The 14,473-nt window shown below is 43.8% G+C and overlaps 1 protein-coding gene across 1 annotated transcript; it reads left to right on the top strand.

Annotated features, from left to right (window-relative positions):
- The first annotated feature begins 6,811 nt into the window (after positions 1–6,811).
- LOC149831409 (aspartyl protease family protein At5g10770-like) lies at positions 6,812–9,365 on the top strand. The gene is made up of 2 exons (XM_090012055.1): positions 6,812–7,013; positions 7,930–9,365. The coding sequence occupies exons 1-2, from the start codon at positions 6,812–6,814 to the stop codon at positions 9,210–9,212; spliced, it is 1,485 nt and encodes a 494-aa protein (XP_089868181.1). The 3' UTR covers positions 9,213–9,365.
- Positions 9,366–14,473: the final 5,108 nt, after the last annotated feature.

Raw genomic sequence — 14,473 nt, 5'->3', positions numbered from 1 at the left:
CGCATATGAAGATCCGTTGACCCATGGCCAGCATAAACGTAGAGGCATTGACCATGGACAGACCACACTTATAATTATTCATAGATAAACCTGACATCGATAGGAAAGAAAGAAGGATAAGCTTGAATCTTAACATTTGTTGGATGGAGGCTCTGCCAAAAATAATCATGTCATCGACGTAGGTAAGGATATGACTCGAGAACTCTTGGATACCGAGAGAATCAATTAGACCACACTTCATTGTCTTCTTAAATAAAATCACAAGGCCTTCAGAAACGACGTTAAAGAATAAAGGAGACAGGGGGCATCCTTGCCGAAAACCATGACCAAGTTTTAACTGCTGGCCACGAACCTCATTGATCAGAATTTGGGATTGGGCATTGGTAACCAGCTCATGGATCCAGCTAGAGAAGCGCCTATCAAAGCCAAAATTCGCCAGCATGTAGAAAAGGAAAGGCCAATGAACCAAGTCATAGGCTTTATGAAAGTCAAGCTTAAGAGTGAAGAATGGTTGCTCCTTGATCTTGAGAGAGTGCAACACTTCTGTAGCCAAAATGAAAGAATGTTGTAACCGTCTATGAGGAATGAAGGAGAACTGTGCATCCGAAAAAAATCGAGGAGCGACTGAATGCATCTTATTTGCCATGACCTTGACGATAATGCAGTATAAATCTCCTAACACGGATATGAGATGGAACCGCAAGATGTCTGATGCAGCTGCGTCTTTAAGAATAAGAGAAACAATAGCCAGGTGAGAGTGAATTGGCAATCGATCATTGCGATGGAACTCAGCAAAGACACTAAGAATGCCACTCTTAACACAGTGACAAAATATGCGAAAAAAATCTATAGGATACCCATCAAATCCTGGAGCTTTCCAACCAAATGACTCCCGCACGGCCAAAAAGATTTCATCTTCAGTGAAAGACACCTGCATCGACTTGGAGAGAGCCCGGTCCATGGACAAAACTAATGCAGGACCCATAGAACCACATGCCGAGTGGTTGCAAGAATACAGGTTAGTGAAATAATTGGTAACAGCTGGGAGGACTTGGTCGCTCGAGTAGGAAACACCTTCAATGGATATAGATTGAATGGTTTGTCTCCTATGCCTATGACAGGCGAAGGAATGGAAGAACCTGGTGTTCCCATCACCTGCCTTAAGTCATATCACCCGAGACCGCTGCTTCCAGCAAATCTCATCCTTCAATCGCCAAGATTGCAATAGCAGAGTCAGCTTGGCCGATCTAGCATTAAGGGTTTCAAAATCGAATACAGACAGAGAGGTCATAGCCAAGAGAGACTGATGGATAGAAGACAGTTTGTGCTCCCATTCCCCCAGATTTTAGAATTTGCTTATGTTATTGAAAATAAGTCAAGATTTGATGTCACAAAATAAGCGAAATAGTTTAACCAGTCACCGGGATGCCGCCTGGGTCGCATAGCAAGGTTTACTCCAAGACTTGAGGATAATCGACTCGAAACCCACCTCCTTAAACCACAATTGCCCAAATCTGAAGGTTTTGTAGCCAGATAAGCCATGCCCCCATTAGATAACAACCTTACTATGATCCGAGATGGTTGGGAGAAGGAGACAATACGAGATGTCATTAAGAGAGGCCAACAGATCCGAGGATACGATCACTCGGTCGAGCAGACAGTAGCACAAATGAGATAGCTGATTGGTCAAAGAGAAAGCTTCACCGATATGGGGGATGGGGTACAGTCGATGCATCTGAATAAAGTTTTGGAAGTCAATCATGGAAGCCGAGTAGGAAATCAAAATGCTTGAGTCATTTGACGACAGCAGGCAGTTGAAATCTCCCATGATAAGATGTTTCTCCCCGAAGGATTCAATGACCCTATTTAGGTCCGACCAAAACTCCTCCCAGTAGATCTGTCGGTGGGGACCATACACCATGGTGACCACGGCCGGCACAGGCTTGCCGGAAGAGGAAAGGCGTTGGAGATGGAAAATACACCTTCGTCCAGTTGGTGTAAGCCTAGAGAAGGCTTCCCGAAGATGAGAAGACCTCCCGCATAATAGAGCGCTAGCTTGAAAAAAAAAACTGCACTATGCCAGATTTCGGAAACAACTAAGCACGAGACATCTGCCATCTTTGTCTCAGATAGAGCGATAAGATCGGGTTGTTCTTGACGGATCCAGCTCGCAAGGAATAGACACTTAGAAGGGCAATTCAGGCTCTGAATATTTCAGCACATAATCTTCATAACTGGAAATCTGGAAAACCCTGAGCAGTATAGTTTCGCACCGAACGCCTAGGAGATACCCCAAACTGGCAGGAGGGAGAATGTGAGGGCCGACAGTGTCCTTGATGGAGAGACCACCCCGCCCAGGAGGTGAATAGCCCCCGACCGAAGGAGGAGGCGTGGTGACGTTTGGGATATGCGGATCAACGACCACACTGCGATAGCAGCGAAGGACTCATGCATAAGAGTATAGATATTTTGGATCTACGGGTGGGGTAGCGATAGATCAAGATGTCAAGCTGTTTCGGCCATGGACAGACCATTGAGGATGAGAGAGGACTGCGCGAAGAAGGCAGAGCAGCGATTGAAGGAGAGGGCGAGATGGGAGAGCCCCCTGGTGAATGAGGTAATGGCAGAGGAAGACGGATTCCAGCAAGCCACGATGAGGCAAAGATGGCTCAAAACTCCCACCAACCCACCCTAGAGCTGGCATGTTGCCTCATGGTGGAGAGGTACGGGGGGAGGAAGGACCGAGATACATGCTATATGAATCGCCACGCATACCAATCTCGAACTTCAAAGCGCAATGGGGCGGTCCCCCAAGATGAATGAGAACTCCAGAAAAAGAGCCAAGAGAAGAAGAGACGATATTTAAGGAGGGTTGCAAGGTCCCAAACTGAGGCGTATGATTGCCGCATGCAAACCCATAGGAAGATGAAACAATAAACATTAGCTTTTGTGAATACGCTTGAGATGAGCAACCGCCTTGGACCAAAGTGGCCCCGGACGCCAAGGCCTCGATAGGCAAGCAAAAGGCCGAATGAGAACCTTGGAAAACCTTGCGCGGGCACGAGGACCCAACGAGGTCGATCAAGGGAACCAGCCTAGCCAATGGTTGTTGTTGATCTCGAATATCAAGAAGCCAACGCGACCACTAAAGGATAGAATGTCGGAGTCTAGGCATAGCTAATGCGAAGGGACTGTCTACCTTAGCTTTTGCCTTAAAAGTACATCGGAAAGCAAAAAAAAAAAAAGTTGAGATATAGTACTTGAGTCGATTAGAAGAAATAATACTACCCGCAGCAACCACAGAGCACGCAGTCGGTATCCCAGAGCTACAATCATCACCGGAAGAGGAACCCTCTGAGACGACGGCAACACTAGACTGATGGGGAATCGGTAATGAGGTGCAGGTCCCGAGTCGGGCATTGAGGGCGAGTGGCCTACCGGGATGAACGCGACCGAGATGGTTGAGCCAGAAATGCTTCCTTGTGAATGACATAGGCGCGGACGGCGACGGGATAGTCGGCACCCAAATAGAGTCGATCTTGAAAGCCATAAACGAAGATGAAGGATCCTGTAGTTGGCTGATCTTTGCCCAAGGCGAGAACAAGGTTTTACGTCGAGGGTGTTTAACTCGCGAAGAAGCCCGTTCGTTGGAAGAAGAAGAGGTAACAGCACTAGAGTGCCTGCAGACCGAGTGTCGCCTAGATTGGAACGACGAGGCACAATGGAGGCATGCATGATGCTTTCAAAAATTGAGAGATAGACAACTGACGCACCACCAGTCCCCCGGCTTAGCCCAGGGAAGAAGAGACCAAGAAAGACTCTGAGAAAAAGACCGTTGCCAGGATGACTTAACCTCCTGTCAGCCACGAACGACGCTCGATCGGAAAAAAAGAGCATGGAGCAGGGCGCCGACAGAGCAAGCATGAAGGGATTCAACCTTGACGGGCCCGCAAGAAACACCGGATGTCACAAGGGAGCAGCAAGCCGGAGGCCAGACAGGAAGCGAACACCTTCGATAGAGAAAAGAACACACGGAAAGAGAGGCGAAAAGGGAGGGCAACAGAAGTGCCTTAGCGATGCAGGGCGAAAGCTAGCCCCCAGTCATTCAAAGCCTCTTGGATAGAGGAGAGAACCTGTTGGTTGACGAGCAGAGGGTGAGTGGGGCATAGGCCCCAAAAGTAGAGGGATGAGGTATGCATACCGAAAAATGAGCCGACAAGTACAAAAGAGGAAGGGATAGAGGAAGTTGCTCACTGGAAATAGGGTGCTAACCCCTTTGCTAGCTAGGGAAAGAGATAGATAACATCCGAAAAAAAGGGAAAGAGGAAGAGTAGTTTCATTGAACCAAGCAGGGGCACCATCGTCTTCTTGCTGGTGCTCCTGTGTTGCAACTATATTCCTGTGTCCGACATCGATCGAACAATGTCGGAGGGAGAGGGTGCAGGACACCGGATGAAGGTTAAGGCATACAGACGATGGAGGTTAGGGTTGCTAGGAAAAAGGGGAAGAGAGGCTGAGAAGCCCTCTTCTCCTTGTGTTGCTGCTTTTAGAGAAAGAGAGAGTTTCGTACGGCCAAGAAAAAGTGAGGCATGAATATGGAGTCAAGCAAGTCATCAGCAAACGTGGCTTCATTTCAACGTCCAGCCAAAAGATCTTCTTTTCATTGTAGAATTTTTGATGCAAGTGCCATGTTTTTCTCCTAATCGCTGCTCACATTCTTCTAAAAATCTACAAGGAAAATGAGATCTTTTGGTTGGACGTTGAAATGAAGCCATGTTTGCGGATGACTTGCTTGACCCATATCCATCATGCCTCACTTTTTCTTGGCCTTCAACGTGCACAGAACGCAGAACATAATTCTCTCTCTCTCTCTCTCTCTCTCTCTCTTCCTTCGATGAAATTTTTTATAGACTGAACTCGGCATTCTCTTGTGAAAGGTACTACCAAACCGCGTAATTTGCAAAATAATTTAATATTTAACGTTGAAAACATCCAACCTAGCTAGTTTGCGATCAGGCTTTGATCTTACTGTGGACCAAAGCATATTTGTTGGCTCAGTGTAGGGGACTTAATATGACACTTGATAATCTCTGACACGTACGGACAATATTGCATTATTTTTAATACTTTTTAACAATAAATATATCTTTATATATTAAGATATTAAATTAATTTTTAATAAAGGAAACAGTAACAAATCCACGTCCATAGTGTCATGGTTCACAACCGTTTCTCGAATTGTGACATAGTGCTACTTGTCATAATGAGGGTACAGCTTGTCTAGTGTTGGACGAAATCAACAAAAAGAATTGAACAGAACAAATGTCCTTTTGTTTAATGGAGAAGGAAGGAAGAAAAAGAAAAAACCTAATTAATGAAAAAAAAAACTTAATCAAGAAAAAGAAATCCTAATCAAGAAACTCTAATCAAAACAAAAACCTCCGATCTAAGAAAACCCTCACATGAAAACCTAATAATATCCTAAAAAAGAAATTTGATTCAAACCAAATAAAAAGAGGAAGAAAGAAAAGGAAAAACCTGGCCGGCAGCTTCATCCTCAACGGCATCGCTGGCCTCATTCTGGGCATCGGTGACCACCTTGGCTGCCAAGGAGAGAGAGAGAGAGAGAGAGAGTTGGGGGACCCTTACCCCCGATTTTTTTTTAAACGTGTTCCCATGTTTCCCGCGTCCTGTTCTTTTTATAACAGGGGGAGAGGTGTGGCCAACGCTGTTTCGAGTGTCCATCGCATCCAACGTTTGTTAAAATCACCATCCCCCATGTTCATTTCATCCTATTTTGGGCGGGGGACAGTGATTCAAACGTACCCTGAAACACCTTTTAGATCAATGTTGTCAGTAGCGGTATGAGCCCTGAATCGGTGGGCCACGAATTCAGCTGTTTCGGACCAACTGTATCAGTCAAAAAATAATAATAAATTATTGTATGTCAATCATAACGTGACACACGTGCTAAAATTATTAAAATAATTCTAAAATAATATTAAAAAAGTTTTTTTGGTATTTTTTTACATTTATTAAAAAATAGCCAATTCAGGCCTGGAGCGTATCAAATTTTGCGTATAAAATGCCGATACGCACCAATACTGATAACGTTGCTTTAGAGTGCATGTCAGGGATTCGAGGGTGACACAAGCCAAGCACGTTATGACATGCTGACAAGGCTCTGACGAGTATAATCAGTATGTTAGTATTTTTTTAATGATTCTTAATTAAAACTTTTTAATGATATTTCAACAAAAGTGCATTTCTGTATTCTAAAATATCTATTTTCGAAAAAAAAAATTAGAACTCAAGTTGCGGATCGAGTCGTATCCGAATCTTTGTGCCATGGTAGGGATGCCCCACCACAAGCTTGGCTGTTAAGAGGGGATACAAAAAAAATAAGCAAAGAGAAAGAGTACTTTGTGGTTAATAATTAACTTGTGACGGTCGTCAATTACGCGTATTGCACTAGCTGGAAAACAAGAAATGGGACAAGAACGTTGACTCCCTTTTCAAGCAATTCAAGTGGGTACAAAACTTAGATATATAGATGTAGATACTGACCTTACATGACTTTCCGGGTCCAGATTTAGGTCCAATTTGGAGACCCCCATCTCAAATCTGATCATTAACTCTAATTGGATCTAATAGAGGCTTTACTGAATATCATTAAATGGATTTTGGTCTTCTAATATCTGATTTGAATCCACACTATTGCATGACCAATGGTGGATATACTACTCTCCTCATCCTCAACATGATCATGAATGTATAAAACGATGAGCAGTCTTGATGAGATTTCACAAGCATGGATACCATTTGGAGAGAAAAGAAGGTAGGCCACAAAAAATCCTTAGGGATGGCAAAGGCCTCACATTTCACTCTCATCTTGCTTCTCTTCCTCTGTCTTGTGTCCTTTCCAATAATCAGTGCAAGACACATAAGCCAGAACTTTCCAACTCTTGCGGTCGATGCATTGATGCCAAAACGCCTATGTGACTCGGGAAAAGGTGAATCCTCTCTCTTATGCTTATATTATACTTTGTTCGATACAAACTGTGATTTTTTGAGGATCCGCTACGATCATGGGAGTGATTTCTGATTGTCCACCTGAATAGAGCAATAATATCTGATTCCAACAAATCAGCTCAGGCCGACTTACTAGTAGGATACCGTGATACGTTGCAAAATTTTGCTTTAACCAATGGCCGAACTACAGAGAAAATTTTGAGGACATATCAAATCTCCTAATAGCGTATCAATCAGTCTAAGACCATGCAGTCACAAAGTTTACCTCTTCACCCATTGTTTTTGTGGTGTTGCCTTTGTATACATGATCATTCCTTATAGCAAGGATCTGATTCTAGGTGTCGTCTACCGCCATGACAGAACAGCTATGGCATGGTTAGATTGGCTTTGGTATGCATGAAGGACTCATCTGGTATGTTGGTCAAAGAGTTGATACGCTAAATTTTGGCTGTTGATCTAGTTAAACTTATTAAGACTGCACTTGTCTCTTGGGAGACATCAGATAAAAATTGGAACTAAGACTGCAACAGGTATCTTTAATTACTCTCCTTAGCTTTCTTATTTTAGTGTCAGTTTCGGCCTAGCAGAGTGCTTTCACTGTTCTCTTTTATCATTATCATTTCCCCACTGCACCTGGTATTCTTAATTACTCTCCTTTCCTTTCTTCTTTTAGTGACAGTGCCAGCATAACAGAGTGCTTTCACTGTTGGTGTTTTCTTTTATCATTATCATTTCCCCACTCCACTAGTAATTCCCTTTGCACCTTCTGTTTTAACACACTATTTCCCACCTATTAAGTCGAGCTTAATTATGACATTTGATTTTGATGGTGGACTTGAAACGCTAGCTGCAGACCTTTTATGCGCAATTTTGAAAACATGATCTCACTCATCGCAGGTCTCCGCAATGGTGAGCAAGGAAAGTCAATTCTGAAACTAGTTGATCGGCATGGGCCTTGCTCCCCCTTGTATGACATTTCGGGGTCGACCCGCAACGGTGAGCCTGCTTTGCAGGAGATCCTCCAGCAAGACCAGTCCCGAGTCGAATGGATCAATTCAAGGATATCTTCTTCATCATCACACAATAAACAACTACAGGACCTCTTGCTCCCCGATGCCACAACAGACCTCCCAGCTTCTCAAGGCGATAATGGAAACTTCGTTGTGAGTGTGGGCATAGGCACACCCAAGAAAGATTTCACCCTAGTCTTTGACACGGGCAGCGACATCACCTGGGTCCAGTGCGAGCCCTGCATCGTCTCATGCTACCAGCAGCAGGGTCCTAGGTTCGCCCCCTCTGCCTCTTCCACCTACAAAAACATATCGTGCTCCGCACCAGAATGCGCCGAGGTGAAGGCCGAAACCGGGTTCAACAATTGCACGGCTTCCGGCCGGTGCATCTACGGTGTGAAATACGTAGACAATTCGTTCTCCATTGGAATCCTCGGTCAAGACACATTGACCCTGACCGCGTCCGATGTACTCCCTGGGTTCACCTTCGGTTGCGGCCACAGCAACAAGGGGTTGTTTGGGACGACTGGGGGATTGCTCGGACTAGGACGGAGCAGTCTCTCGGTCATATCTCAGGCCGCCAACAAGTACAGCGGCGTATTTGCCTACTGTCTGCCAACACCAAGTGCAGCTGGATCCTTGGCCTTTGGACCCGACCCGTCTTACGGATCCGTGCAGTTCACACCACTGCTAACCGGTGCTCGTCCCTACTACTACCTTTCTGTCATTGGCATGAGTGTAGGTGGACAGCTACTGAATGTTCCTTCTTCCATCTTTTCAAGCCCAGGAACCATCATAGACTCTGGGACTGTGATCACTCGTCTGCCCCCAACAGCTTACAGTGCACTCAGCTCTGCTTTCCGTAGAATGATGACCAACTACCCAATGGCCCAGCCATTCAGTATCTTGGACACATGCTATGACCTCTCCAATTACACAACAATTGGGTACCCACCCATTGCATTCCATTTCCAGGGGGGCACAGACTTGGTCCTGGACCTTACCCACATCCTGGTTGGTCCAACAACGTCCCAGCTGTGTTTAGCCTTTGCTGCCAACAACAATGACAACAGTGTGGCCATCATAGGCAACAGGCAGCAGAGAAAGACTCTGGTAGTGCATGACATCCCCAATAAAAGAATTGGGTTCAGGCCAGGGGCTTGTAATTGAAAAACTTGCATCTGTGACTCATTCCTTCTCATTATATTACTTCCTATATATGGTAGAAAATAATACAATGTAATGGAACAGAATGGCTTCTTGGCTTGCACATGTACTGGATTTATATCCATGAAAAGGACGTCAATTATTTATGTTTCTAAATGAGCCCACTTGTAAACTCTTTCACACAATATTCTGAACATGAATGACTACAACAATTTTGATATTTAGCGACAAACATAACTGTCACTAAAACCCACAGAAGCCATTCCTATAGCTCTAACGACCGTTGCTATTGCTCTATAAACCGTCGCTATATCTTTCGTCACTAAAACATCTAATGACAATAACTGACTGTCACTATTGTCTCTTTAATGATGGTAATTTTCATTGCTATTAGCTGTCACCTTTAGTGACAGCTTTATCCATCACAAGATTTTTTTACTCAAAAGTGATGGCTTAGACTGACACAAAAGGTGTTTCATTAAAAAATAAAGATCATTAGTGACAGATTAGTCTGTCACTAATAGATATATGCTAATATATATAATCTGAGAGAGAAGCATTTCTCACTGAATCAGTATAAATAAGCATGCCTCCCGAAACATTGGCGATACCGCTTTTAGAAGCTCTTCGTCCTTGAATGGATCAAGCTTTGCAATGTAATCAAGCTCAACATCTGAGAAGTGAAATTGATGCTTGAGGCCAGTGCGGCCATTCAAAGTATGGATCCTCCGAGTCTTCCCCCGGGATGTTTTGATCACAGGACCACTAGTGAAAATTAGAGGTGTATATTGGATCTTCGTCTGGAGGGCCTGGATCCTCACAACGTGGACCTTGATATGGAGGGAACGGAATCTGCCGATTTTTTAGGGCTCTCGGAGCAGTCAGGACGGCTGTCTTCGATGGGAAATTAGCACCAGGGTGACCCGTAAATGGCCAGGACAGAGCGTGGCCTGGATCGGTAATAGAAGGGCAATTGTGTAGGAAATGTCTGCATACTCATGAACTATGCCCGCAGGCTACTCTGTTTCTTTGTTTTCCTGTTAACTTTTTCACTCATTATGATTGGCTTGTACAGTGCGTGTGATATCTCATCACCTCACTGCTCCTCATTTACTGTAGTTGAGCCAAATATACTTCTTTCAAAAGCGGGAGAGATGTCAATGAATCTGATTTTATCCGACATCCAACCAAATTCTATTTCACTTGGTTGCATTTGGTAAGCCAAAATTATATCTGATTATAGTCAGATGTGCATATAATTTTGATTGTTTGCGGACGAAACCAACAAATATTCAAATTTGACGGACATAGGAAATTTTTTACATGTAAAAAAAGCAGATCTGCTTTGAGCTTTTCACCATTCAATTCCGTTTAGGCATCCAATTAGTCGCATATGGTATTAGTATATCCTATCTGAATTCCAACTGTTTACGTTCAGAGAGAGAGAGAGAATCCTCAAGTGACTTTGAATATCTAAGCCAGATTAACTTGGTCAAGGCATGTCCACTGCATTCTTCACTCCCTAAGCCATCACCTCAAATATTTTCCTTCCACTAAATTCGGCACATATTTTCGCCCCATTTAAGAATTGGCCGTTATAGTCAAGGGGGATTGGAAATAGGTTAATTAGTTGCTGTTCATCATCTCTCCACAATAATAAAGGTTGTTAGACTTCTTTGAACATAGAGCACATTGGGTCACAACCATTCAAATTGAACTGCCTAGTTCCTATTCCATCTTCAAACTTATACTTTATGGAAAGTCTTATTGAATGTTTCTTTCGGTTCCTATTCGATGCAAAAAGATATAGATTTATACTGACATTGCCTTGTGAATGGTACTTCCAAATCACGTAATTTCCAAAATAACCTAACATACTAACCTTGTTCATCAGTCTATGATCTTACAAAGTTACTATACATCAAAGAATAAGCTGTGACACAAGGACATGCCTTTTTTAGCTCCGGTCCAGAGGACATAACATGACACTCTGTTACGGCCTCTTTTTGTTTGCGTCTTCCTAACTCATGCGAAGAGAGAACTTGGTGGGTTGTTCGGGCCATGTGGCACACAGCTTGCTTTGAAGGCGAGAACTATGTAAGCCTAGTGAAAGCGGATTCGAGGTAGTGTATATCTCATGCACACTTAGCACAACGGAATTGTCCGGAGCAATAGAGTTGAACGGGTCGGTAGTGTGGAGATGCCATAGCTTTTTGCATAAGAGAGTCTAAGCCAATGAGAGATGGGTGTGTCATTTTCCTGTGGCAAGCACATGAGCAATCGAGGGTCGTAGAGTCAGTTACGCATCCGAATAAGCATTACGGATATTAGAGAAAGCATCGAATTTTTGAGATGCACCAAACGAGAGGCATATTGATTTTTCAGACTTGTAGGCCCCGTGGAGCGTAGCGTATACCCCACAGGTAACCACCTACTACGATAGAGAAAACTTTTCAGCCCCAAGCCTAAGCCAATTTCTAGTATGACGTAGTGAAGCTCCATAACCAAGAGAAATTATTGTCGCTCGACATGCACTCGTTGAGCCTCTCGTAAGGATGCGAAGTTGAGCGGCAGGAGCGGGCCCCGTGCATGCCTAAGATGCCCATGAAAAAAATTTATGCTCGTGAGCACCCCCGTGCACTCTGATGTGCTACTCATGAGATATAGGAGTTGTCACTCCGGACCGCATGGTGGTGCACTAATGCAAGTCAAGAGCAAGGTCTCCTATATAAGTGTTATAAGTACCGAGCCCCCACCAATAAGAGAAACCCTAATATCCCTTGGAATATAAACTATTTTGCTCTCAATAGCATTCTCGAACGTAGTTTCATATTTTTTTTAAAGAATCACACCAGAGTCTTCCTCACATATAAACATATCAACGAGATTTTGATCTTGGCTCAATAATTCTCAATGTGCATGAAGATACGTGGCTCTGGAGTTTGGGCAGGTCCGCTTAGGCACTGACATGGCACCTTCGGATGAAATAGTGTATTTCTATGTTTTTACTTCACGGACGCATTCCCCACATGTGATTGTGTTGGAGAATACTTGACTGTGGCACTTGAATTCTGCATAGAAGTCTTCAATTTATAGATATGAAGTTGAGACAGGTCACGGGTGGCGTAGCACCCATAAAGCATGGCACATGACTACGGGTGGCTGGAGAGACCCTCATGGCATGGAGCATAAAGTTGAGAAGAAGCATTTGAGATGGAATGTACACACTAAGGCTTGTATGTTTAGCTGCTAACAAGCAATGTTTGATTGCATTGTGCCACTGTCGCATGCCACAGCCAAGACATGGGATTTTTACTTAGCAACACACATGTCACCATAGGCCCTATCGCAATGCACACGCATACACACCACTTTTAGCTGGTAACAAATAAAGTTCAGCACATTCTCCACCACTAGAATGAATCGATATCCTCGTCAATACTTTTCCAATTGGGGAAGCGACTGAAGTCATTCCACAGAAGATGATATAGAGTAAGCATCCTGCAAGAGACCATGTGCAATGCAGCAAAATAGAGTCAGATTTTGAGATGGAGTTCAGTATCAGTCTCTTTGTCGTGTGGCATATGGAAGACACCAATGATGCACCAATGTGGGAATCACCACCCACAAAGATGTGAAACATAGCAAACCGTCAGGAAGTTCTAATGTTAAAGGCGGCCCAGTCCTCTTGAGTTGAGAGAGTGTTTGGCACCCGACCAGACATGACCCAAGCAATGTAGCAACATGACCCACTGGTGATGGATAACATTCGTCACATTCTCTCCCACTAGAATGGACTTGATGTCCTCATTGATACTTCACAGATTGGGAGGAGATTGAAGATGCCATGAAGTTTCTGATGACAACTAAGGGAAGGTCACTTTGTAGAGTGTGGGAATCATCACCCACGAAGATGTGCGGTGTGGACAAGCCGACATGAAGTTTCAAGGTTGTAGGTGGTCTGGTCCTTCTGAGCTGAGTAAGTGTCTTTCAACCCACAATGACCTATTGAGCAGAGTAACACGACCACGAGCAATGCATGGCCCAAAAGATCGTAGCAACATGGGCCTAGGAAGCGGAGCAATTTTTAGCATATGAGTTGGTCTTTCAGCAACTAATGATGTCCTTCAACAAGGGTTGCAAAGCATTAATTTCTTTCATCAAAACACAACTAACATGTTGGGCATAGAGTGTCTTCACAGTTTGCTCACATGTGCTAAAGGGTGAAGGTTTGGCATGCAAATGGTGTAGCATGGAGTGTCTGAAGTGTTTTCTCCGTGAACATGAAAGGAGTGATCGAGCGTCTGGTACTCGCATCATCAGAGTGTGCGGTGAATAACCTTGAGATGGCAATCGAGGTATAACACCAAATCTCACTGCAAGAATAAAGCGTCAAGAGCTAGTAAGTATGGTGATGTCATTTGTGACCAAGCACAAGGTAGGTGAAGACACCAGCCAAATAAAGACAAATCAAGCAGATGATGTTGACGATGGGAAGCCTACAGAACCCAATGGTCAACGAGCATGAGTAGCACTAAGGCAATGTGTGGAGTAGATTGACCAAGTATAAGGAGAAGAGAGGCATTTTGATGAGTCTTTCCCCACTAAAAATGTGCACAGAATCAACTTATTGCACTACATGGTCCCCATAATGCATCATTGCACAAGCACTAAAAGAGATAAAGCTCCACCTGTGAGACTTACCCAAGAGACATAGGGCTGAAGCAGAAAGAATCTCATTAATGCGCTTAAAGAGGAAATGGTCACCATAGCAAGGTGTCCAACCAATGAGCGATATCCTATGCAAAAGCGTGCAACTTGTAGAAACGAACATCACCACAAAGCCTTACGAAGCATCCCATAGCCACCTTATTAAACTAGGTAGCAGCATCTGTTGATAGAAAAAAGAGCATGTAGTAAGCACAAGTTACTCCCATACAACTCCAGGCAATAGAGAGTATAGGAAGTATAGGAGTCATTTTTGAATTTGAAACTCAATCAAACAATGATTTGCCTCCAACAGTGTTGCACGTGCCCTTGATGTAAATTATAGACTTCTGAGTATAAACGTTATTATGACTCACACTTGCGGTGTGTTGTGTCTCAATCAGTCTGCCACGAATTGACTAGTAAGGGATGATGTAGAGAACTTAAAGTATTTACACAAATGATACTAACAGAGAACAAATAGCCATCAAAAAAGATATGAACTAAGATAGTTTCTATTTCGATAGTAATTTGGGTGACCCTAACGATGACCAAAA

Source organism: Nuphar pumila, chromosome 7 (genome assembly GCF_984573655.1).
Source record: "Nuphar pumila chromosome 7, dmNupPumi1.hap1.1, whole genome shotgun sequence".
Taxonomy (NCBI): domain Eukaryota; kingdom Viridiplantae; phylum Streptophyta; class Magnoliopsida; order Nymphaeales; family Nymphaeaceae; genus Nuphar; species Nuphar pumila.
This window is presented reverse-complemented; position numbering and strand designations above follow the sequence as displayed.

What these genes read in the sequence shown, in the direction of transcription:
- LOC149831409 (XM_090012055.1), top strand. Translation starts at nt 6,812, where the DNA reads ATGGATACCATTTGGAGAGAAAAGAAGGTAGGCCACAAAAAATCCTTA. An exon ending in CCTATGTGACTCGGGAAAAG is followed by an intron (nt 7,014 to 7,929) that starts GTGAATCCTCTC and finishes CACTCATCGCAG; the next exon opens with GTCTCCGCAATGGTGAGCAA.